At 39.4% G+C, this 27,844-nt stretch overlaps 1 protein-coding gene across 2 annotated transcripts; it reads right to left on the reverse strand.

Annotated features, from left to right (window-relative positions):
* Positions 1 to 27,844, reverse strand: atf6 (activating transcription factor 6). 2 transcript variants are annotated; one of them, XM_044043756.1, is made up of 16 exons: positions 27,625 to 27,844; positions 26,908 to 26,984; positions 26,531 to 26,609; positions 25,339 to 25,436; positions 24,620 to 24,743; positions 24,147 to 24,350; positions 22,370 to 22,545; positions 17,443 to 17,628; positions 17,199 to 17,290; positions 15,437 to 15,586; positions 13,882 to 13,977; positions 13,667 to 13,769; positions 12,679 to 12,743; positions 12,288 to 12,399; positions 9,249 to 9,333; positions 1 to 1,695 (listed from the first exon to the last, which is right to left on the reverse strand). In XM_044043756.1, exons 1-16 carry the CDS (start codon positions 27,710 to 27,712, stop codon positions 1,499 to 1,501), a joined length of 1,932 nt encoding a protein of 643 aa, XP_043899691.1. In that variant the 5' UTR covers positions 27,713 to 27,844; the 3' UTR covers positions 1 to 1,498. The 2 variants fall into 2 exon arrangements, with proteins under 2 accessions (XP_043899691.1, XP_043899690.1); XM_044043755.1 differs by having other exon boundaries at positions 26,513 to 26,609.

Consider the following 27,844-nt stretch of genomic DNA (forward strand, 5'->3'; position numbering starts at 1 on the left):
TTAGAGAAAATCCAGTGTTTATTACACAGAATACAAAAAGAACCCCACACATGTTTATATTTGTTCTGTTGCCTTGACCGCAAGTCTTGTTGGGATGCAGTGAAAACAATGAGGGAAATCAAATTTATTTTTAAAACCATGGGGAGAAAAAAGTAAACGAAAACGTTTGGCTCTTAACATCACATGTGTTAGGTGCATGTGGTTTTTTTGTAGCGTTAAAACAACCTTCTGTACAACTGTGTTCCTGAAAGAAATCCACTTTCACTCACAGTGGTATAGTTAGTATGTTGTGTCATCACAGACAAAGTGACTAAATCTGATGACATTATTTCTAATTTAAAAATTCCCAAATTATAGGTAAAAAAGGACACATTGAAATAAGGCATTTTAATCAGAACTTACCAGGTTCTGCATTTACAGTGCACATGTTAACTAATTTGAACTAAAATCTATCACTACTGCACACAGGACTTAAACAAAGAATGTCCAAGATACAATTTTACAGCTTTAAGTGGACCATATCAAAGTGCAATTCATTTATTATTTATAATAACCACTAGCTTTTTAGTGGAAATTTCAAATTAGTTTGAAAGTTGATACTAGAACTCTCCTAACATTTATTGTAAATTCCTTTTTCCACCGTTTAATATTTCATATTTGATATGCCCGTCAATTTTCTGTGGTCAGTCACAATAAAAAGTTCCCAAAACAAAACAAGACAGATGAGGAAAACAAAGGCAGAAAACATTTTAACAGCAGAAAGCAAATTGCATCACACCACAAAATTCCTGTGACATAATAATAAACATACAGAATATATATATCTATATATATATGAGTTCTTTTATAAGCAATGCACAGTGCAATGACAACCATAAAAACATCATTTATACTTGAAAAAAACAGCACTCGAAACCAGAAAATAGTGGTTTGTGCTCACTGATCACTTACCTTTCCTGAGTTTATCGATTTCCTCTGGTGCCACATGTAATTAATCTAGCATCTTATTGTTTCACAAATACAATTTCCTTTTCTTTTTTTTTAGCTGACTACAGCACACTGTTTTTAGTTGAGATACAAAGACTTCTGTCTTTTAAGTATCTTAAGTTTATATCAATTGGTTTTATTGGCTCTGTCCCGAGTTTCAGGGAGGGAAGAGCTGCTATGTGGTTTTGTTTGTTAGACTGGGAAGATCCCACGTTCAATGCTCTGTGTCCTGCCACTAAGCAGTTACCCTTCTGTGGGATGTCTAGGGTCAAAGGGTGAAGTCGGTCTCACCACACATGGAACTCGCATCTGCTTGGACCCCGTTACAGGCGACTTCTGGGTGTCATTGCTATGAAAGACTGTGGCTAATGGTTGGGTTTCTACAGAAAACATTCATATCTATTTTGTATTATTATGTCAGGGAGATCACACCAGCTTCATGATATTATTCATCAACGTTCATGGGTTTTGTTGAGTGGTTAAGAAATAAAGTGGGTGCTGATGGGTAATTTTAGGCAGACCCCATCAGCACACCAACAGGAGGCGTGGCCTGGCTGTTGGTCGGGGAGTGCTGGTAAAACACGTCTGTGTGGTTGACCCGGAACAAAGGAGGAATTGAGGAAGACCTGATGTGCAGGATCCTGGTATCCGTTACTTCACAGTCGATCTGCATCATCACCTGAAAATCTTTGTCCCTGATGACGCTCTCTGTAATGACAGAAGAAGAAGAGAAGAGTTGCTATTATTGGATGCATCAATGAATGTCTAGAAACCCTCTTCCAGTATACTTGAGATATACAGCTACATTTACATGGACACCAATATTCCAACAACTGACATGACTCTCAATATACAACACCAACAAATTAAGACGTTTTTGGGAGTTGCTTGGGGATTAACATTCATTATCTCTTTTACATGCTACATAGTACATTTCCATGCAGTTGAGTCAAAGTTGTTGATTTGGAACTATTATGTCACAGACCAAAACAACTTATGCTGGGAGGCTAGTTGGTAGCATATTGATTTTGACTCTTTCTGCAATCCATTAACTTTGAAATATTCAATTCTTTAAGCCGACACAAGGATAAACTCCATCTCCTCACTAGTCCAAAATGTACCAACCTGGATTTAGCCACATTTTTTTTTCTTCTACCGTTTACCCACTTCTTTGACTTCCAGTGGTTGGGAACATGCACAGAGCTCCTATGTTAGATGGGGTCTGACTGAACATGTAATAGTAATTTCACTCCCAACTAGGGTAGGCATATTACAGATTTTTCACGTACGATACTGATATCACAAAACTACCAACATCTGATACATTCATTTTAGACCTTTTAAAACTATGGAGCTGTTAACACCATATTTGTGCCATTTCAAGCTATTTCAAAGACTCAATTCTCCAACTGTGTAAGACATACTGTTCTCCAGTGAAAAAGAATTAAACAGTCCACGACATGACTCGGCTAAATTGCGGTTGCCGATTTTTATTTACATTTTTACAGTCTGTGCATAGTAAAGCATGTGACGTATAGGATTTTTGCATTTGATTTGATATCTGATCTATTGATTTTGAGTATCACATGGGCTCATCCCTACTCCCAACCACATTATCTGGGTGTGCTTGAGAAATGTGGGAATTTTGCATGCACGAACATGTTTACATGTGTTTCAAAGGCCGTTTAAGTCAGACTGACAGAATAATTCGTTTTTTTTCTGATGTCATGTGAATGTTTTGACAGTGCAATTATGACTCAGTTACGACTCATTGCAGCCACTGCAGTGAAACCTACAATAAGAAGTTTAAGACACAAACATATCTCTAATATTCTCATATCTACACATATAATCATATCTACTCTATCTACTCAATACAAATAAGACTGGAATACTTCTTATGTCTTACTCTGAATATGGCCTTATTCTGGTAAAAGTAGCCACAACAGTGTCAAAATCAGAATACTGCTGGTGTAAACGTAGCAGTCTAAGCTTGCCAAACATAATTCCACATCATCATCATTATTATTATGGTTGGAAAGAGACAAGATAACAGAGTACGAGAGTATTAAGGGAGTTCAGAGGAGCATTATATGAGGCAGATGGGGTGGGGCGGGTGATGGGATTTGAGAACTGGAGCGCGTATGAGGACGCTTGATTACAGATGGAGTCCAGAGGTGAGTCACAGATGGGATTTCTCCTCAGTAAAGATAAACAACACACCAAACAAGAGTGGGACATGCACATCTGATAGAAGAAAGTCTGGCAACAGTATGGGAGAGGAAGACAGACTGAGACCACTGATGATGAGTCAGGATCATTAAGGCATTGTGTTTTGTTGTTGTGTTCAAAGGAGAAAAGAAGATCCTCTCAAAAGTGAAAATCAATGTTGATGAGTCAGGCAGTTAAGTTTAAAATAAACCGCAGAGACTGCAGATGTTTTTGAGGATGATAATAAACACAAGGATTATGTACATTTTAATTTTCATTTTAAAAGTCAATCTGTGGATTAATGAACAAACAAGCTATTACTGTGCTCTGGGTTTATCTTGGGAATTTCAAGTTTGGGAAAAAACGACATTGGCAATGAGACAATGAATGGTTCATGGCTTTTGGTCTCCCACAGCCTGGGAGAGGAAAATCCTTGAAATCATACACTTATAAAACGATCATGCTTGGTGATTTGTTATGAATTTAAATTAACAGTTAACTTCAAACTTGTGTCTTTCTTTTGTGCACCAGAGATGATGAAGACATTACCCATGTAGAATACAAACCAAACATGGTTCAGTCAGTTTTAGTGCACCGTTATATGACCCAGAAATGGAGCTGTAGGCGTCTTTAAAATGCCTGAGTGCCCTGCAAGTTGTTTAAAAGCTGGAGTCCTTTTCCAGAGACACCTGTGCAATGCATCGGCTTCATCTGCCTTTCTGAACTAGCTCCATGGACATATATTTCAGAAGTAGAGCAGGTTTGTCAGATTGGACAGAGACTACACAATGGCTTCTTTAACGGACGGATGGTTGTTCACATCATTAGATGCTAAGCAGACAAAATGCTGAGTATGCCTTTATCTAGCGCTGCGCTTCCTCTTTTGCACCTGCAGTGAAACTGGAACTTGTCAGATTGTTTCAGTGTTTCAACAGACATGTCTGGACATACTCCCCCAGGTTTGGATTTAACTCCTTGTCACGCAACGTTGATGTTAAACTGCTGTCTGAATTCGAGCAGAAAATCATAAACCCTGATGAATGCAAGTGTTTCATTGTAACTGTAATGTCTCTTTATGCCTGTCTGTAAACCAAGTTTCCCCAACAGGGACAATATATGACTGAACTGAAAGCACAACTCTTATTTCTTGCTGAGTTCAAGGTCAAAATCTGTTCACTATGTAAACAATCATGTCTACAAATTCAAATAAATAAGTCCAAAAGAGGCAGTATCACAAGCAAATGAATACACTGAAATAAAATGAGGTGTAAATCATTGCAGGCTTAAGCTGTAAACTGTTGATTATGAGACTCCTTCTGTTACCCTTAATGGCATTGTTGTGTCCTATAATTATTTGTAAGTGTGCATCAATTAAAAAATAAGTACACCATAAATTGTTGGCCATAATCTAACCATTATCCAAGAAGACTCAAATGTAATTCCCCCACACTGTTTACAACCATCTTTCACCAAATTACTGAAGTCTCTAACATCTATTCAGCTAATTGCTTTGAAGGCCTGAGGAGTAGAAGAGGAGGCACAGAAACACACAGCCACAAGGCCTCAGCTTCAAACAGCAGCTCTTTGAACAGGCTGCCAAATCTACCATCCTGCTCCGCGTGGTCTCCTTCCCCCTTTTACTGGTGCCATCTGGAGATGTTCCAGAAAGTTTCAGCAACATACTGAGCTGCTGTGTGCTGATAAAAGCCTCACGTCTGGCAATGATGTATCTGAGGAAACCTGAGTGAGCATGTGGAGAGGATGGAGGCTGCCAAACTGGCACAGACTCCAAGAACCCACTCATGAGGAAAGAGTAATTTTCTAAACATGAGAAAGGAAGCAATTAATTATCAGAAATTTCCAAAATTCGAAAACATGAGTTGGTTCAACAAAAATCAGATCTCTAATTAGATATCAATCGAGTAGCTTTACAGGTAACTAAATTAAAAGTGATATTACCGTCAATGTAGCAATACAAATAGGATTTCTTAATATGGCTCATGAGGCTAGTACATTCCACAAAGATATGGATTTACAGTGAAAAAAGGCTGCTAAGGAAGTGTCTTGTCACCATACTGATTGGCGTTAACAGTGGTTAAAAGCGTCACTGCAGCTACGACACAGCATGACCACCTATAGTAGCTTAATATAGAGGAAAGCCTAATCTCTATTGTAGGCAACTTCTCTCTACCACCACTGCCTAGATCTGTGGTTTGGCCAAAGGCAAAGCCAAGAATGATATTTCCAAGGAAGAGGATGATGAGGAGGAAATTGCAATGCATCCGAATGGTACATCAGGGTGGTGTTGGCTGGTTATCTAAAGAATCATATGGCGCATTTCCACCGACTCTACTCGCCTCGCAACGGTTTGAGTTGCGTTTCCACCAGCATAGTACCTGGCACCAGGTAATATTTTTAGTACCTGCTCAGGCAAGGTTCCAAAAGCGTGCAGAGTAAGTACTATGCGATGATTGGTCAGACTGCCGGCCAATGACTGGCCAGTCCCGTCACAGGAAGAGACGTCCCACACACAAATCAAGCAAAACATCGTCGAACTGTAGATCACCTAAAACTACTTAACAATCCTCAAAACATGGGTGAATCTCCACCAACTACCAGGGAAACCTCTATATTTAACAGGAGTCTTTTTAAGTGGAGTAGTGTATTTAGGGACAGTGCCGGAAATCACAAGCGGCATCACAGACCACTGCCGCTATAGTCTGTGGAGTAGGAGGCTGTACTCTGGAAACGTGTGGACAGAAATCAAGCCGAACAGTGCTGAATTGTAGATAAGTTAAAACTACCTAACAATCCTAAAACATAAAACTACAGAAGTCTGGTGTAAAGTCACTAGTTACTCGTGCGTGTGTGTCGTGTGTAAAACGAAGTCACCGCAGTTTCACTCAGCCGCGCAGTGATGACTCCGGCCACGTTAAGTAGGTACTTTTTTTGTAGTGGAGATGCAACCTAATCGTGCCGTGTCGTGCCGTGCCGAGGCGAGTAGAGCCGGTGGAAATACGCCAATACAGTGCTTGACTGGATGGAAAATGGTATGCTCCCCAAGTATAAGAATAATCTCAAAGCAGAATCAAGGCGCAGCAACCTCTAAACTATAGGAATATTGGGAAATGGTTCTTTTGATATTACTAGTACAGTAACCTTTCAATATGTTTTTTTGTAGTTGCTAACAACATAAAATGAATGGAATATCTCTGGCATTTCTTATCCAAACAACAGCAAAGTTGACATTGCCAAATGTGAAACCTGTTAAGTGAACCATTGGAAAATTAAAAGATTAACAGACAGACAGATGTTCCTTGCATTTATAGGTGAGTTTTCAAGCAACATATATGTGATAAAAGAGGCAAACACTGATTAGTAAGAACTTAATTTTGTGTAGTTAGATATATATTTTGAATTATTTGGGGATGATAAAGGTTTAACATCTGGGTTTGTGAAAGTGCACTTTATTTCAAGGATAGAAGGGGATGTTTTGTTTAAATTTAAGGAATGGAAATACCTGATCCCCAACTCCTTCAGTGGTGTGGACCTCAACCTTGAAGTAAACAGTTCCCTCTACCCAGTGAAAGCTGTCTGTCGGCTACAGTGCACATGTACAATCTCAGCGCAGTAAAAACAGACTGCAGCCCCACAGTCTATCCACCTGTAAATGATGTCATCTGCAAAGCATTTTCTTCCAAACACGTCACTTTCACTTGATTGAGCTGCTTTCAAACTCACGGGATCATTAAACAAACACACCATCTGTCCCGATAAAGACCCGCTTTCACAGAACGTCTGATCCGTGGACAGAGCAACTGAAACACACATCAAAGTCTCTTTCTTCAATGTTCAGTTATCGATCAAGACAGACCAAACGAACCCTTCAGATTAGCAGAGCCTATCCACCTCCTCCAGATGAAAACCATTTAGTGACTGGAGAAGGACGGCATTCCTAAAACAGTGCAACAACAGGGAGCTGGAAAGAATTAGCCCCCACGGTCGAGCGATCCCGCTCCAGAGAGAGGACAGTGTTTCTGCTGTTCTAAAGGTCTCACCCATCCAAATGTGTACGTTAGCACGTAATCGCTTTTAAGTATCAAACAAAGACAACATAAATCTAATATGCTACTTGAATGCTGTCATCTGTGTGACACATGAGGGTTTCATATGTAATGGGGGGAGAGGGATCCTGCAAGTTTTTCCATTATTAGAGAACCACCGCCATCTTTTGCTTTGTCAGCATTTATTAGTTTTTGACTGTCACGTCAATGAGAAACTACCCTAAGGAGCAATTGTAGCATTACAATGGTGCAAGATGTAGCCAACATATTAGAACTAAACACACTCTTGAAATAAGCAGGAAAAGGCACAAGGCTGAAGGCAAGCATCAGTGGCAGATTATGCAAATGTATGACGGGGATAGTTCCAGAGCTTGTATCTTTCCCTGAATCTATCTTTGTTTAGCCATTACAAAAATTAGCCGAGAGTGGGGTCTTGAATTTCACCATTTGTTGCTATTTCAATGGGCTACCTTACCGGCACAGACCCCCTGTCAAGTGCAACCAAGAACAATGTTTACCTTCATCATTCATCATCCCAAACACACCCCCCCCCTCCCAGAAAAACAAGTCATTTCCAAATGACCATTTTTCCCGTGCTGAGTAAGAGGCTCATATTACACTGACTCACTCTTCTTACAGCTGCCTGAAACACTAATCAAATCTGTTGCTGGTGAACTGCCAATGACGGACAAGGGAATATCAGAGGAACAAAAGCATTTCTGATGAAAACTTTAAACAATTCGGACATTGCATAAACGGTTCCTTTTAGGTAGGTTTTCCATTTTGGTTCACTCTCTCCTACAGGCTCCGTGAAAAATCACCCAACAATTAACCCTGCAGAAGCATGAAATTCATTTCCACTGAATTCCACTCTCATGACATGACTTGTTATATTGATTTATTGTTATATTGAAATTGAAAAATGTTATACTGATAGTCCAGTAGAAGTGATCTCCATGTGATCCATGGTGAAAGTTGAATTGAATTAATTACATATTTTAATACACTTAAAAGGGTCATTTTCTGCTCAGGTTGCATTTCCCGTCTGCTTTTACCTTTTCAATTAACTAATTGATTTTCTGAGTCATTTGGCTATATCCATGTATCCATCCCATGACACTTTGGGTCTTGTGCTCATAAATTGAGGTAAAACAATGCAAATAAGCCTTTTCAATTTGTCAAGGTATATATGATTCATATTTTTATGACCATTCATAAATTAATTTAGTTGTACTTACAGTTAGGAATTTACAACATATTTAGTTATGATTCCCATGACACCTGCAATCCTCCACATACTGAGGTGCATCTCATTTCTATTCTTGTTCAAATATTTGGGTTTGTTTTTGAGGGCAAAAGGTCAAATAAACGGGTGATTGCTCTTCAACTGGGTAGGTCAAAACCAGGCCCCATCCTTCAGTGAAGTACACTCTGATTGCCACCCACACTGACAAGCTGTGCACTCACGGCATTTGCTCTCTTTAAGAGGAAATTAAGCAGGTGTGAGCCTTTACATGTCCCTGCTCTTCAATTTGTTGAAGATTTATAATCGCTCCAAGGTAAACTGACTTTTTTTTTATTACTAGCAGTTGGCCATAAACTGCAGCAAAGACAGTAAATTGTTTGTCTGGTGAACTCAATCCAAAGAGTAGAAGGACCAAGACATGCTGGCTTTTACCAGTCATAGTGGCATAATACATTTCTGAAATGCAAGCACCATATTGTACCAATTAAAAGTACCCAAATTAGTATGAGTGTTGTTTTGTCAAGTGGCCTCAGCTGAAGCTGCAGTTACTTTTAAGTATTGCCCAATGCAGAAGAGTATAGTTAAATAATGAAAGACATTAAAACACACACACACACACACACACACAGAAAGACGCAACATTAAACTCATTTAACAGCCTTAAAAAGCTTGAATACTCTGTTCTGAGATGTATTAAGTGACCCAAGTCCTGGACTGGTGTGTCTGTGCTGCACACTTACCATTTATGTTCATTGCAGGCAACACCAAAGACATCTTCGGTGGACTTCCTTTATTGTGACTGGTGGCAGGAAGTAGAAGATGATCCTAATAACAAAGAAGAAGGAGAAGGTCACTGAATGGAAAATACAACTCATTTGGAAATAAATAAAACAGGTGGGTGCGTGCATTTGCCAGTTGTTGGAGCTGAAGTTTTAACTCTTAACAACATACCAACTGCAAAGCATTCAGTGAAAATTACAGCTAATCAGTGACGTAAAGGTCATTTGAGATGGTTAAAAATTCAGTGCATGAGACAAAAAAAATTCCATTATAATGCCAAAATGATTCAAACTGAGTAATTTTGTCACACTCCACCCCATCATGTCAATAGCTAAAATCACTCCAGTACATTCTGATATCAAAATTCCACTTCACAGTACTTAATTTACTAATTAGCATCTGTGCCACTCATTAGCATGGCAGGAGAGGGTTTTGTTGTAAGCACATCCTAGAAGGAGCTGCAGTGGAAAGGAATGCTAATGTTCAAACACATGTGATCCACACACAACACTGCAGGCAGTGTTGTAATGTGGCTCAGATAAAAGCTCCAAATGTATGGCTTGCATCGTTAAAGATGAGATGAGTGAATGGAATGCTCCCAATATCTGAAAATTAAGAATGGACCATTCAACATCTTGAGTACAACAATTGAGCATAAATAATAAAAACAAATCATCTTCAATAACCTAAATGAATACAACATGAGGCTATTTCTGCAAGAAACCACTAGGCAATTAAGACTTCCTAAATACAAACAAGGTTTTCAGATGGATATCAAAAAGTACTCCTTTCTCAGCCCAAAAGGACAAGGACAGACAAAAAAGACAGCCATTTCAAACAAAAAGTGCATTTGACAAGAATAAATGAAGACAAGCCACTATCTATTGCAAGAATGGGGTTTTTGTTGTTTTCCAACAACCAAGAGGCCAACTGAAAGGTGCTCAACTCACTGACACACTTGAACTGCAAAGCTTGGTCTGGATAAAATGAAAGATGAAAAGTTGGTTTGAAGCAGAGAAAGTGAAGACAGGCAACATAGGGTGTAGAAGGATACAGGAATACCAATCTCGGACTTGTTGGAAAATCGGACCCACTTCTTCTGGATGAAGAGTTTGGTGTGTCATATGTGCTCATGACATTTATCACATGCATATCTTCAGCAATAAGCAACAAGCCATCAAAGGGAGTATTACTACCTATAAAATAAATGAAAGGGTGCCTTGCCTTGCATGGAGAGTGCAGGGGGTAGGAAAACACATTACTGCTAATCATCAAGGCACCGACAAGCCTGTCAAGCCGGCACAACAGCTGTAGCTACCATGACAACAGGTGAATTTTCCATGAGCTTTATAGACACAGTCCACAGTGAAAGCAGCCAGTGTTACCACCACCACACCTCAGTGCTCACTAAAAGCACAGGTGCTAAAACTGCTCAAGAAGAGAAGCAAGACAGAAAAATGATGGTAGGGTAAGAGCAATTGCAGAGTTATGGTTTCCATCACTTCACCTCATGCCATGTCTGTGATGTATCTGTTGGGGGCTTAAAGTAATCTTGACCTAAGCATGACCATGTGTGACCATGACCTCAACTACTGGCGACAGCAAGAACAGCCAGTGTTGAACTCTATGAAACATTTTTTGGCTGGAAGGTCATTAGTCAAAATTTGGTAGTGATGGGCTTTTACATCTCAACAAATTCCAAATGCAATCCAGAGCTTTGGCAGTCTTGTAGTAACATCATACTGTCTGGAACAAAAGACAAAAGCACACCCACAGTAACAGATATACACATACACACACACACACACGCACACACACACACCCTGAAACCCAGGAAACAAAATACAGGAAAACTAGATGCCAGAGACAAAGTAATAGATAGATCACACAATACAACAGGTTTATAATCTATGCACTTCACCACTTCAAAACAGCACTTAATAACCCAAACAATCACATTCAAAAAGAGCAGACATGTAGTAAAGCAGGCAGGACATAGTTTACATGTATCAAATAAAAATAGGGACAAGTAAGAAAAATGATCATAACTTCATAGATGTGCAAAGATTTATTGATTAAAGTGTCAAAAAAGTAATTATAAAGTAATGCATATATTTTTTATAACCTATACTTTAAAAAAACTTTATTTTTTAAAGTTTAGGTTTAAAACAATTCAAATTTTCATTCTTAGATGCAAAGTTTGACATTACTTTGATAAAGTAAATAAATAATAACTAAGGCACAAAAGCCTCACTGCTCTGCCACAACACAAAGCTGGCAGAAATCAAAGAATGGCCACTTGACCTGCAGAGGCCCTCGGTTCGGGTGCACCATTGCTTCCATTATTCCTACTGTCACCATGCCAACCCATGGAGACTTTTCTCACTCTTTGTTTACCCCAAAGACCACGATCGTTAACTCCTGCTCTTAAAAAGCTTAAGAGTGTTCACAGTATCCAGAGGTGTTGAATGTGATATAAAGTGCTCAATCCAGCTATGTCTGTGTGTGTGTGTGTGCGCAAAGAGTATACAAAAAAAACAAAGCCAAGCCAATCTAAGAACTCGCTCTGAATGATGTCCAGTTATGAATCATATAAGAAAGAAAACAGGTTGCCCGTTTCAGATGTGGAAAAGTGGTCAAATGATTAGAAACCAAACAGATTAAGAGTGACATGGTCACACCTAAAAACCTAAAACATGATCTTCTTTATTGCATTTATTACGGGCAAGGATAACACTTGACTGGTAGTTTCAACCCCAGACGTGCGCATTTCCTCCCTTTCTTTCCAAATCAACTCATGCTGTTGAAGAAACCACACACAATTTATGATTCAAGAATTACTCATACTGTGATAAATACGTGACTTTTACAGTCAGCATGGAAAAGGAAATGTTATGACAGACTTGATTACTCCAATTAAAGACATTGAGAACATTTGGAGAACAGTGCCCAGTTCTCCTCTCTCACCAGGGCCATTTCCCTGGTAAATTGATCCTTACCCTGCGGAAAGACACCACGTAGAAAGTGTCGCCACGACGGTTGAGCTCATCAAAGAAGTCAGTGTAGGTGTTATGAGGTGCATAGTACACCTGTAACTCATTGCCAGGATTCCTGTTGGACAAGAAGACTTACATGGTTATAATGTATTAAATTGTTGATAATGAGCCATAATAAACTCTTTCACATTGTAATATGTAATATGCTATATGCAATAGTCTGCAACTCTGACCCAGTTTCCCCTATACATATAGGTTTATGACACAAACTGAAGTAAATGTGTTCAAATTAAACATGTATTTACAGAATGTTCTGGCCAGATGAGAATTGATTATGTGGGGCCAAATTAAAAATGACATCATATTATTACGGTAAAAAACTAGTTGTACTTACTTTTCCTGAGTAGTTTCTGTGTACTGGACCGTCACAATCTGGGCAGCCTCCTTATTCTCTGTTTTCTGTTAGGAACAAAGACAGAATTCAGTACAACTGCTTTAAAACCACATCAAGAAACAATTACAGAGAGAGAACAGGATGCACTGTTGGCAACCCTGTATACAGCATAAACACAGACTCTATTCAAGACATTACAAGTGACCATCACATCAAAACATCTTGACATCAGCACTCACATCCCAGCCCCAATGTTTTCTCTGTGTATTATTTTATCCTGTTAATAATGTAGGGTAATAGATACTCTGTCAAACAATGCTTCAGAAACAAAGGCGTGTGGAAAAGAGTGAATAAACAATTTAAAGTAATGAATTAATTATATGACTTGTACAGCATCATGTATAATAATAATAATAATATGAAGGTTTAAGTGTGCAGCGCTAAAACAAAGCTCAAATCAGGTGAATAATAAACACATTTAACCTTTCTGTTTTTGAACAAGTATATACTAAGTAGGCGGCTCTTGGTAGATTGGACCTTGGGTGTTTTAAAAACGTAAAAGATGAAAAAAAAGGAGGCAGGGGGCACTAATCCTGCAGCTCCCCTTAAAGTGTTGTGTTTACTTTCTCAGGGCTGTGGGATTAAACTCAGCCTAAAAAAAGAAAAATGAGAGGCAGAAAAGGGGAAGGTGTGAGAGACGGAGGGAGAGGTGAACGCACTGGTGAAAATAAGACGTCTTAGTTTGCCAGATCACATGGAAAGTAATGGCTTGAAATGCATGTGAAGTTTACCTTCTATGCTTAGTGCCAACATTAAAGCTGTTAGGCTTAATTAGCATTGTGTGAAGTCATTTTGACAATGTTTTGACTGCAAAAGACATTTCTTCATTTTTAAATGTTACACACTACAACTTTTAACATTGTGTATATTTTTGCATGGGCTAATAGAAATGTTTTCTTTCTCATCTTTCAGTGGTGCTTTCACCTACCAGAATGGTCCTAGTGGGTTTGTGATTGTTGTTACTCATGCGCCTGGATTTGGTCTGCTGCACTTCATGGCGGTGAACCCAACCCCTCAACTCATGGGCCAACCTGTCAGTCAAATTTAACATGGCACATTTTTAATTTTATCATATTCAAGATAAGACTTGGTTGATTATGTGGAAGTAGAACTCGGACATATAATGAAGTGTCCATAACTTACTCTATACACTTGGTCCTGTTAACAGGAGGCTGGCAGGGTGGGGGAGGTCTGAGAAAGATGGGATCTTTCACCACCATCAAGGCCTTATCCTCGGAGCTAAAATGTACAACAAAAAGCCGAGGATGGTTAGTGGTTAATAATATCAACAGCTATAAACATACCGGCTCTTCAAATGCTCTAAAATGAATGTTACAATTTCAAACAACAAATCTGGTAAAAATATTTTCCACATGTTGAGAATATGCCTTGAATGCTAACTGAGAGCCAACATGGCTGCTTGCCCTTAGACAGAGGTGAAACATCCAGAGTGAATTTGGTAACGGCAAGCAAAGGGGTGCTATAAGGAAACCAGCATGGCTTCAATGTGCAGCCAGTTATAACTCTATTGAATTTGATTGGTTACTAATGCATTTTATTCTTACTTGACATGTGCAAACGAGACAGGGCTGCACTCAATGCACGCATGGAAATGCTGACTTGCATTGTGCTGGGAAGTGCCAAGACTATGACACGATATGTCCTCATGCAGCTGTAAATCATGCTCATAATTATCATAAACATACGACAGAGAACCTCCAGTGGGTCATACCTGCACTGAATATGGATAGTGACAGCCTAAAAGCCTTAGTTTTTACCACAAGGTGGGTTCACATACATTGAGGGTGACCAGCTTATTACACATTGCATGACTTTCCTTGTTACATTGACTCTGATCGTTGCCTGAGGTGCTGATGTAGACTGTCCACAGTCCGTGCCCACATGTGTTACGAAGACTTTCTGCCACCAACCCAATCGCCCCTCAGGGCCTCCCTGATGTAAGCCAAAATGTTGACTGTGCCTCCAACTGTCCGGGAAATAGTTTCATGAGACAAAATGTCAGACCAGAGGCCTGAACATAACTTTAACTAATGGGGCCATATTGACTATCCTGCACACACACCTTCCTTTTCTGTAGTAGATTCGGTTGCATATCTCCCCCAATCATCCCCCTCTATGTTGCATTTACTGCCGCCACCCCTTTTGTAAAAGCTAATGTGTTCCTTCCTGCCCGCTGCCAGGAAACCTGATACAAGGGATGAATGGTTTGCATTAACCTGTCACAAAGCCTACAGAGGGATCCGACACAACACAGGCTGGCACCAGAAACTCTGACCACCTTGCAAAACATATTTTTGTGGACATGGGGGTGCAGGTAATGTAACTAAGAAGAGTGTCATTTATGCAATTCACAAATGAGACAGCTAGACCTCTACTACATTTTAAGGAGTATATAGGAAAATTGGGAAAATAAACAGTTACCAGCAATAGAAAGCAGAATGTCAAACAAGGCCTGACCCCAATTTCGCACTTTGTTACTCAAAGCACAACTGCTGGCCAACTAGCCAGAGGCCTGGAGGGATTCGAAAGGCAGACGTTTGGACAGAGTTGTTAGTCAGATAGCCGTGTGTTTACACAAACCGTAATGAGCTGTACCAGTTAAGACTAAGTCCAGACACAGGTGCATCCTGGTTACATAGAGTGTTGTGAAAGGTGTAGTGGTGGTTGAGCTCATTACCTGTCGACCATCTTAGAGGGGCTGCTGTCGAGGGGCTCAGGGCCCATCACGACCTCAGTGTTTGCCTCTGGAGAGAAACCCAGCAGGTGTCTGCCGCTGTGCTGCGTGGAAACAACTTCAAGCTTGGAGCCTGGACCACCCTGAAACAAACTGATGAAAACACAAGACAGGTGGGATGAGGAAAGAAAATACGAGTGCTGTAAATGAGGCTACTTAGGATGGAGGAAACAAACTGAAAAGAATAATGGCACTGAGGTAAAATGACCACTGAATTCCATGTGGTCCACATCCTGTTCACAGGAGGGCTTCTCTGTTTTTTTGGAATCTGATCTGATCTAGACTTCATAATTTAAAGAATGCCAAGGCACACACAAGCAAAAATGCACAGTCTCTTCCAACAATATTATTGCACTGAGTGGCACCTTCAATTCAAAGGATATGACCTCAAATGCGGGCGTAATTTACATTCCAGAAGAGAGCCCGGATACAACACATGCAGAGTCAAGCACAGGTAAAAAACACACACACACACACACACACACAAAGTTAAGCTACTGTGAATTCAACTCAAGTTGCATAAGCAAACGCATTCATGAGTCCCATTAAACTTTTTCATGTTTCAGCTCTAGTGGAACACTGAAAGAACACAAGGGCACACACAGTATCAGAGTCAACGAGTCCAACAAGTAGATTCCTTACATGGTTGCGAAGAAAGTTATTCCACAGAAACATCTTTTTATGACATGAGAACAGAAGATCTGTAGTTATAGTTGGAAGTGGATTGTGGATTGAGGAATGACACAATTCCTACATCTGCAAGCTGGGTGGAATCAAGCTCTTTTCCCCCTGTGCAGTGTTATATAACTCAATTTAGTTTTGTCACAATTATTAATATTACAAGCAGAGATGGGAAAACCAATAAAGTTTTATGCTTCTTTTGTCATTTAAAAGAATGATTTTACTATTTGTAAATGGAATGTTTACTTGTCCCTCAAGACAGCCAACTGTTTCAAGATTTAGGAGGTTGTTATTTGGTGCATTTGCTTGTTTTCTGAGCAGCATATCGTGGTAAAGGATAGTTTTGATCATATTTTGTGAAGAGGATATGGCCCTCGGAGGAAATTATTAGACTTTGGTGGTAATCCAGATAATGATTCATTTAAAACAAAAAAACAACACTCACAAGATAGGAGTGTATCGAGGGGAAACTGAACCATCATGGTGAAGGTTTGTGCACCCTGAATGCTTTCACTAGCTGAAGCATTCTAGTCACAATATGACAACATTAGGGACATGCACACAAATGCAGAGTGGAAAAAATTAACCATTGACAGGCACTTGATTTACCAGCTACATCACATTAACAGCTGTTTGTGGGGAAAATAAGGTGGCAATAGAGTTTTGTCATGTTTTATTATTAGGCCAATGTGTTAAGAATAGTGTCAACTATAATAGGGATTATGTAAATTCAGATGACAGGAAAAAAAACCATATTGCTTCAATGAAGAATGTTATGCACTGTTTTCAATAAACTTTTTTTTGCCAATTTGTACATGAGAGCTGCTATTCCCACAGTGAGTCATGGGGCTTCCCATTTAACTTCCTTATGTAATCCAATATTTGTTTTCCTTACTGTTAGTAATCGTCTTGTATTTCAAAGTACAGTTTCTGCATTTAAACTGAATTTAAGCCACAGGATGCTTAATCAAGTTATGGAGTAGAGCATTTGAAGGTATACAGACATTCACTGTCACATACTCACCTTGTTGGTCCAACATTTAGCACAATGAAGACCAAAACCGCCATGAGACACACAGCTCTCCTCTTGGGCGCTGTTGCTTTTAGTATTGTGCTCTGTAGGGAAAACAAAGGGAAACATAATGTTATCAGGACAATATAAAGATGTTAACTTTCAAGTGTAGCTGTTAATTTTCAGGCATCCTTTCTTGTGTGTCAGTGTAGGTTATGTAAAGGTTTTAGCAAAGCTGTAACTTCTAGCCTCTCACCTCGCACAGCAGACCCTCCAGCTGCCTTTTGAGGTTGCCATTCTCACACTTGAGTGCCTCATTCTCGGACAAAGCTAATTTCAGGCGGGCCTCCAGCGAAAGCAGATACTCTTTCTTCTTCTTCCGAGACAGAGATGCTGACTCGCGATTCTTAATCATGCGCTGCTGTCTCTGGGATAACTTCGACTGAAAAGAGAGATAGGAACAAAGACTCAAGAATAACATTTCATGTCACATCATCCATTCAGTCTTTCATCCACTTGACACCTATCCAAACAGAAAAGGGGCAGTTATTGTTGGAAGACAGTGAAATGACTGGCCACCTGTTATACATCACAGGTTAATTTCACTCTAGTGCAGGTAATCTTATGTACGCTTATTAAAAGAAGACTTTACCGATATGCATACATATGTTTTCATTTGAAAATGTCTTTTTCAGATGGAAAACATCTGTGTCCAGATGAGCTTTTTAGCACCTTATAAGAAGTACTTTGCATGCACCTAAGCAGCACAGGGCATGTGGATGGCAGGCAAAACTAAAATGAACTAAAATGTAGTAATGTGGATGTAGCCTTGGATATCGCCTACACAAAGGCATATGACATAGTGAAAAAGGAAATGGAAGAAACAAAGGGGAGACTGACATACACGCCAGGGGTGACTTTGTTATTCCCATGAGGGAAACCTCCTGGCTGCTGATGCTTCACTTAACGAGTGACAAAATAAAAAAACCTCTGTGAAAGCATGTCGTCAAAAGCATCTGCTTAAAAATATTTACTCCAACATTCTGTGAGAGGTCAAGAAGTCTCTTTCAATGCCTCTGTTCTATACCTGAAAATGGATGTGTTTACAGAGTGTCATGCTTTGAGAAATGGGTTCACGTGCATCACGTCAGAGACACATAAACAATGTATGCTGTAGAACTTGATGGAAAAAAGGTCCAACCACAGTGGCTCATAATTGCTGCAATTAGTCTTGCATGCTTAAGCTAATCTGCAAATAAATAGATGACCTTTTGCATTTCTCTGTTTATATTCATAGGTTTGTTTATCCAAGACTTTCTTTCAGATCGGAGCACAAAAACATGGAAAACAAACAGTTTTTTCCACTGGAGGTCAGATGAGCGAGAGCTGAAATCACAGTTCTGCAGGCTAACCCAAATATCACATATCTTGACATGGCCCATCACAAACACAAACAGTGGCAGTCATTAACCAAACACCTTCATTGTTCAGCACTACCCCTCTACTGGCCTTCTTCAAGCGCTAACACCCTCTCCAGGGTAAGCCTCTAAGACCCTGCGCCTTTAGCCCCACTGGTGATTAAGTTATTTGGATCCCTGTATTTGTGCTCCGTCTCCTGAGAAACTCCAACTCCCAACCCTGATCTGGGAGCCGTGCCACTAGTTTGAGCCTGGGAACACTGCAAGTAAGCAGTTACCAGGGAGTGGAGAGTGTGTGTGTGTGTGTGTGGGGGGGGCTTCGTATCAGTGCCATAATGAGGTTAAGCAGTGTAATATAGGGTATGGGTCAAATATTGGAGTGTGGCATTTCACAGTGACACTCATATGAATGAATGAACACTGGTTCAAACTCAAACTAGGCATGTGTTGATGGGAAATGTCAACAAGAAAAAAACTACACATACACAAGCCTCATGCCACCAGCTGCCTATGCTGCACTGCAGAGTGGCCAGCTCAAAACAGCTGCTGGTATTTTGAGCGGAAACAGTCCTGCATGGGAATGAATATAGAGTATGATGATGCTGGAGGGTATTGCTGCAAGGTAAACAGACAGAGTTGACACCACATGACTGTCACACTGCTGTAAATGGTCTACTCTTACAGTCCAGCATCTAAAGGGTAACTCCTGGCAGAAGTATGTGATGAACCTTTAACCGATCCAAATGGGAGGAGCTTCATTTAACAAGTCGCGGTGAAAATGTTGCCTGATTTTATTGCAGGTCATAAAACACCTTGGACTGCGGCATGTGCTTCATTGGTGAAATAATGTCGACCTGTGATAATGACTGGGTTATAAGAGCTATTTTGTTCTGCAGTTTCACTCGTTAAGCACTCAATTTAATGCAATCACCTTTTTAAAAACACACAGAGAAATTCCTACAGCTGCAGTTGGTTATACTGGTACAGTGCGAAAGAAAGTCAAATATTTTACCTTTAATTATATTATATTTTACCTCAATCTAAGTGTTGTTGTTTTTTGTTTTGTTTTTAATTGTGGTAGTTGTGTGGCTGTGTATTTTGTTGTTGTTGATGTTCCAATTAATAAAGCTGGATTTTTAACTGGACTTTATTCAAGTATATCCGACTTGATTAAAGTTTTTCTCTTACTTCTGTGCCAAATGTAGGAGGTGAATTTGTGTCCAGATTCGCAGCATGCTTTTCTTGGGGACCCTCCTGTAAAATCTACCAATGGGAGTATTTGTTGAGGCCTGCAGTTCCAGGCTGGGCTGTTTTTCAATCCCTGCCTGTGCAGGAGCCCATTACATTACAGTGACCCGATGGCTGATAGCTGTTTACAGCTGTCTCAAAATGTTTTGTCCTGCAGAACACCTGTCTAAAGCATGTAATCGTTAGCAGCCGTTTAACACCCAGGCTTATATAGGCTAACTATAGAATTAAATACAGTACTGTAAAGAACATGAACATAGACACACACACGTATGCACACTACCATACAGTACATACAACATGTAGCAACACCTGGCCCATGTATGTCACCTTTAACATGGATTTCACAGACATCAACTGTGTTGCAGCTAAACCACAGTGAGGTTATAAAGTGAACACAGCTGCACTAGCATACACACTTACACAGCATGGCATGGCGCAAGAGCTGGCCACGGAACTAACTCTAAGGTCCATTTGAATTACTGCATTGCTCATATTTCCAACATTTGAATATATATATTCCCTACTTTTACAATAACAAATGTAAAATAGTGTCATTTGTTCTTAAGTCGCTAAAATGCGGTTCGGTAAATGTAGTTTTAGTGCAATTAATCTGATAATTTCGTCCCCTTTAACTGCCAATTGTGATGTGGTTAACTTTACAAATGGCTGAGAGTCATATTAGTTTTGGCCTCTGCGGTTTGGAATTCCTTGACACTGCTCTCCAGGTCTGGCGTGAAAAGTGCTTCTCCAAACTTGATTATGACCATAACATTTTGCAGAGTTCCCCTCTCCCCCCATTTTTTTGGGGGCCAGCTATTTTTAAAGCCAAGGTTAACCATAACCATTCATAAAACAACAACCACTTGTGAAATTTCTTTTGAGGTTACTCTTTTTTTAAGAAGCTGATGTAAAACACCATTAATGTCAGGGTAAACTAAGCATAGTGCTAAAATAAAGCATTCTGACATTAGGGTTGTGAGCAATGTTATTTATGTGATTGTTCCTTTAACATAATAATAGTTGACATTGGATTATTATTACTACAATTTAGGTGATAGTTCATCAACGTGGTTCTATGTAATCAAAAAAGCCATTTATAATGAACCATTTTTGAAAGTTCCCTGCAAAAAAAAATGCATTTTTGCAACCTTTGCTGTCTAGCTGAGCTTGATGGTAAAGGAGAAACACTGTGAAGGTGCAGTTAAAAAAATAATTTAAAAAAGATGATGGAGTGAGAACATGTTCCTAAACTCTGTAAAGGTCATACAAGAGCAAGCCATTAGAAAGTGTTGAGGTGGAGACAAAATCCTAAAACAACACAGACATTGCTGAAAGTCACGGCATCTTCCTGGCTGTACAGTGAAGGCTGACAGCTTTGGACAAGAAGAAGCAAACAGCATTTGCAACTGATGCAGGAAACAAAGAAATGAAATTCAGAACAAACAACTGTCCAAAAGCAACGTATACAGCTCTCATGCCCAAAATTATAAAACGGAGAGAAATTTGTGTGTGAGAAGGAGAAATACGATGTGTGTGTTTTCTATCCACTGCAGCTGTCCTGACATCACTCTTGAGTGCAATACACAGATGGATCTCGGTCATCCACACACAGACATGTCCTTCTGTGACACGTCTGAACTGCAGTTACATCACATGCCTGTCTTTCCAATAAAACCCCACTGGTACAAACAAAGCAGACACCAATAACGATCATTCTTCTGCAGTTTGTTGCATCATGATTGCATTGTCGAGTTGAATCACACAGTCGGCAGAATAATTTAAACAAACACTGATCTGATTATATTTTTATAAAATTAACTAGCAATTAGATGTCACTCTTGTAAAAAGTCCAAGTAAGTTCATTTTAACATGAATTTAAAGCTACTTCAGCTGTGAATTTAACATTCTGGAAACAGGGTAAGATTAGAATCCAGTGTGACTATGGCAACCACAGCATTATGTTTACGTTGTGGGCAAGTGCATACATGTCCACATGGCTTCATAGAGGCATTCATCGCAGAGGCAAGTCCACACATGAGCACACTGCAAACACAGCAAAGTGTGATTTATTCGTGTGAAGATGCCGAAAGACCTTCAGGGGAACTTCTGACAGATTAGACAGGGACACAAACAAAGAGAAAATGAGTTAGTATTCCCCTGAGAGTAGAACTATCCCTGTGGTGTTAATTAGAGACGCTTGTGGTCCTGAAACACTAGAGCACAAATTTGACAACAATGTCAAACACTGGCGGCCAGTTTGTTTGGGCACTCAGATGTCCATGACCACACATTACTTTAAATACCGTACATGTGCCCATGCGTCATCTTCAAAACTCTCGATAGCCATATAAAATAAACAGGTCTATGAAAAACCATGCTGCGTCTGACCAATCATGGAGACACCAGATAAAATTTTTAAAAGCTGTTAACATACAATTCAATTCATTTAACAAATATATGTATACATGCATCAATGGTCTGCAACTGACAGACAAAATAACAAAAGGGACTCACATCATCATCTGAGGAAGAGGTTCGAAGTGTGACAGAGACTAATGGTGGCGCCGCGACAGGAACTGGGACAGGCCTGTCATGACTGAGTGTTGACATGGTGACCACATTGCTGGTGATGGCCTGTGGTGTTTGGATCTGTAGCACTTGGCTTGGCTGAGAAAGCACTATAGCACGACCTGCAAGAGGCAGAACACATTAGATTCTCCTAAATTACATGGGATTAGCGATACTATCATCATATTTCTACTGTATGATTACCACCAATTATTGCTGACTGTGATGGTGTTGTTGTGTCAGTTTGCGCTACAGTTTGTGAGACAGCCCCTTTTCCACATTTGTCACAATATCCAAAACAAAACCATTCAAGCTAATATTTTATTTAATACCATATCAGCTGGCTGTTTGAAGAGACTCCAGCTGCAGATGCTACATGTCAGCGCCTTGAACCCCCATCACCTCTGGTGACCTACATTAACCCCTAGTCTTTTAAGGGGCTTTTTGAGTTTCAAGTACAGATGGAGAGGATGTTTACCATCTTGACCTGTGGCCTTTAACTTCCAAATTCTTGACTGAGAGCTGTGCTGAGTTTTATTTGCATGAATGCACATAGCCATGCACATGTGTCTATATTTAAAACTCAAAGAGGCCCAAAAGATAAAACTAGCACACAGAAAAGTAAAAAGAAAGAAAAACTCAACAGACAGCAACATTGTCTGCATATGTAAAGGTCCTGTTAAGGTAGTGGCCTCCCACAATGTAAGCCCACCCTTCCCACAAATCTGTGTTAGGAACCATTCTTCAAAACAGATCCAGCAACCCTCACTTCAAACACTTAACAAGTCTGTCAGTGGTAATAATAAGTGGTAATAATAATAATAAGAAGAAGTATTAGCCAGTGCTGCTAATGTGCCATGTGTGACCAGTGCCAACACTGTTTTTGCTCAAACTTACAATCTTTAAGAAAAATTCAAGAGGCTGAATGTGAGAAATGTGAAATCAAAAGCCTCTGCAATGCCTACCAGCCTGTTTGTTCTTTGGAAATACTTAACTACTAAGGTCAGACTTTATAAAGAGTGACCTCATCATTAAATACCTACTGCAGGACTTCCTTTTGCCTCCCTGATGCATTGTTCTCACTCATCAGCTGCTCAGCTGCGCACTGTGTGTCAAGCTTGACTTGCCTTCCATCTGGAATCCTAAACTTGGAAATCTTGGCCATAGTTATCTATCATCTTCACTATTACCACACAGATGGGAGATCCAAGTTCAAATTCAAGTTGCAAAAGGTCATATAATCCACCGATAAGGGTCCAATGCAATGACATAACTGGCCACAAACACAGATTGGTAAACCAGAGTGATACTTTGATGCATGAAACTCACAACAGCTCATGAACAGTTTCTATAGTTTAATTGTGTATATTTTCTAATTATATATACACGATGGCCGATTCCTATATTTAGACATATTTTGGATAGTAGAACATCATGTAATTAGTTTGACATTAACCTCATCATTGAAATAATACTTAGGTTATGGCGCCCTCTGTTGACCAAGAAACAAAAATAAACTAGTTGGTTGATAAAGAATATTAACCAAATTCATCACAAACAGCAAAAAATACCAATATTGTATCATACAGATCGCTTAGTAAATAACATCATTATATTAACACACTGCTTGCTAATTTGTCCTGCTGTGCACAAGTCTAAAGCAGCACATTGTGACATGGGACAATGTTTCTGTGTTTCAACATCTTGCAGTGTGAGGTCTGACCTGGAGGGGGCGCTGGTTGGATGTTGATTGGAGCTGGTTTGACCACAGGCAGCAAAGTGGTCTGCAGGGGCTGGATGATGATTGTCTTAGCCTGAAGGGGAGCGGCTGCTGATGCTAATGGCACAGCTGTGATAAGCGGTTTGGGCTGGATGGAAACTTTGGGGCCCGTCTGAATCGGCCTCTTGACAGCCTGAGTTGGTTTGGCTGGAGTATCAGATAGATGAGAAGATAAGGAGTGAGATAAGAGACTACATCTTAACAAGACAAAATCATAGCTCAGGTAAGTAAGTTTGTATTTATAATTTTGACGTATAACCAATTTTCTTATTCTTTCTCATGAGGGAATACTTGTATCTTCTTTATGTTCTTCATCACAGAATTCTGCAAATTCAGACTATATTGCAGAACTTGCTTTTTGCACAAAGAAAACAATAGCTAAAAGAGCAGATGAGCAGCAGTGGATGTTGCCTCACCTCGTGTTGTCTGGTTGGTTCTCTTTTGACCCGTTTTGGTTGGGGAAGAGATTTCAGAAAAGCCACTGGACTCTGAGCAGACTGAAACAGGTGAGTGCTGTGACTGTGGTGACAGGGCCTCATCCTGGAAGGAGAGGAAAAGAGGCTGAGTTACAGTATCTTGAGTGCACCTCTTGTTTAAATATGTGGTACTTCTGCTACTTCATGCTGTATGTAATGCACTCTGTGTAAGACATGTGCTTGAGACACATCAGATCAAAAATGGATGAAGTGTCCTTGTTAATATTCAAAAATATGTGTCCTTGGATTCAGACAAGGTGATTCAGTAAGGAAATAAATGTCTGCAAACTGTGCTGGGGCCCTATAAAGATGCTACCTTTGAACTTATTTGACGCACTGTGAAAACATCTGCCTGCTAAATTATGCTAATGTGGTTTAAGTTGTCAGCACCTTCTATTTAATGAAGGAGCATGGCAACGCTCAGAATGACGGTAAATCATTAGTTTGACAAGGTGTTTAATGTGTTTATTAATAAGGGCTTTAAGTGTGTGTGTGTGTGTGAGAAAGAGCAGCTGTCAATGTTTGGACACCATCTGGATTGACTGTAATAATGCACCAGAATGGGCACGTGTAAATACTCACAAACAAAATTTGAATTGGAAATGTAAGTCAAATACCAAAACCTCCAGAGGACAATGACAGTGAAAACAGTGACTTACGTGCAGGGAGTAAGGGGACAGAACTTCCACAGAAGAAGGAGACGGGACAGAGCTCAGAGTGTGGGCAGGTGACTGAGAGCCCACGCTCACTTCACCATCTGGATACACAATGTCAAAGTCACAGACAAATGTGTCATGCAGAATATTCAGGCTTATCAGTATGGGATATTCAGAATTATTATCACTGTATATTTCCACACGTTAATTTGAGACTATGGAAAATATAATTTATGTAAACAGTGCATGATTTAATTATTAATGTAAATACAATGATTTATTTTTATTTTTAACTACAGTATGTCCGTGGGATTCAAGTTCATCTTAATTAACCTTAGGACAAACGGCCTAGTATCTTATACAATTCAGCATACACATCTGTTTCCTGTAAATGCACAGCTAATGAATATGCTACACATTCATAGTTCATACTCACAAATGAGGTAAATCATTATTTAGTAAGAAATCTAAATTTATGTGCTCATCTTTGACCTATGTACTATTTTTGTATTCTAGTTAAGTGATCACCTTGTGAAATATATTTTTATTTCTTTTTATGAAGTTATTTCTAACAGGTTCTGTTGATATTGTTTGACTTTAGGGCTGCAACAATCCTTTTATAACTGATTAATCAGCTGATTATTGTCTCACTGTTGTTTGGTCCAAAAAAATGTTAAACTACATTTCCAAAACCTCAAAATGATGATGTTCTCATGTGTCTCGTTTTGTCCACAAACCAAGAATATTGAGTTTAACTATTTATTTGCAAAATGGAGCAAATAACCCAGACAATATTCACATTTAAGAAGCTAAAAAAAATTAGCCAACATATAACTACATAACGAAAAAGATATCTTGTATCTGTGTGTATAGAACTTGCTTCACAGTATAGGCTTCCGCTGCCTTTGTAGATGAATCACAAAGTAGTCCAACAAACAAAAGCAAGTTACTCAAGCTATATATTGTAATATTACAACAGCAAACATGACTGGTGGAGGTTGCCACAATCACAATTACTGGGCAAAATTATACAGTGGTTGCATTACATGACTACAGAAGGCAAAACCTGACAACACTATCCAGTTTCCCACAGTGTCATAACACCTCCATTTCTCGCAAGGTTATTATTGGTGCTTTTATTGCTCCATCATGCTGAAATGTATAACTAAGTATTTACCATCATGTAATGTTGTACCTGTGCAGATGCTGCTTGTGTCCATAATATTCCATGGAGGTATATCAATGTCAAAGTCCAGATGTGGACCCTCACTGGCCTGAAAAACCAAACACACACTATTTAACCAGTGAAGTGTAACAGGATGTTAAGTTTAAGTAACAGTATAAGCAATGACTTTAATCATTTATTTATATCAGCCTCCATTCCAACAAATGTAGAGAAAACAATTACTGTTTCACATGAGTAGCTGACAAAGACTAGGGGTTCAGATACAAACTCTTCCACATTTTATTCTGTGAAGGTCTGTATCACAAGCAAATTTCCCATTGCATACACTTCATGTAATACTACAGTTTTTGCTGACAATGAGCATAAGCAGAAGACGAGTTACTTACATAACCAGTACTATACAAAGCTTGAAACAGTTCATCTGCATCTCCCAGGTTGTCCAACTCATCAAACAGGCTTACATCTAAAGAAACAAATTAATTATTAGATATATTAATAATATATATGAATAAACGTAGTGTTAATATGTATACACACATATATATATAGGATTTGAGAATATATTGCGCAAACATATAAGTTAAAAACTAGCAATAAAAGAACAAAGGTTTAATTTAGCACTGAAAAAAACAAAAAAGGCTATATGAATAATTATCATTAAAAAAGGCAAGACAAATGATAGCAAAACCAATAGTTATTGTTAGTGTTGTTGTCAAGTTGTTCATTGAGCTTCTACCGAAACAAATGTAGTAAATAAACGTTAGCAGTTAATATTAAACACCGTGAGACCCTTGTGTGGAGAACATGCAGGTGCCATATTAATGAGACGTTATTATTTACATATTACGCCCAGGCTCTGCAGATTACATCATCACATCACAGCTCGCTACTAGCTAATGCTAACTGGAGGCTAAGGCGCATAAAAACACTTTCAGTATATCGACTAGGTGATACATTAAGTGTTTTAGAAGCAGCAACCTTGGAATTGTAAACCAATACAAGTTATAGTTCTCTGAAAGTCAACAACAGCTACCTTTGGTTACGCGTGTGTGTGTGTGTGTGTGTGTGTGTGTTTCTAGAAAGTGTAGTTAAGCGACGCTCACCCCACTCTCCTCCCTGGTCGATAGAGATGCTCCCTGTCTCGTTATTCATCTCTGGATATTGTTGTTGCTTTTCCAAGTTTGAATTCATTAGAAAATAATACCGATGCGACAAATTTCCAACGAGCGACGGTTTGTAGTACTATTCATGTTTCAGATGTTATGTAGAACTGTTTCCGTTTGACGCAAAGATACACGTCTGTTTTACCGTAAATCTACGGGT

The sequence above is a fragment of the Solea senegalensis genome, linkage group LG14, assembly GCF_019176455.1.
Source record: "Solea senegalensis isolate Sse05_10M linkage group LG14, IFAPA_SoseM_1, whole genome shotgun sequence".
NCBI lineage: Eukaryota > Metazoa > Chordata > Actinopteri > Pleuronectiformes > Soleidae > Solea > Solea senegalensis.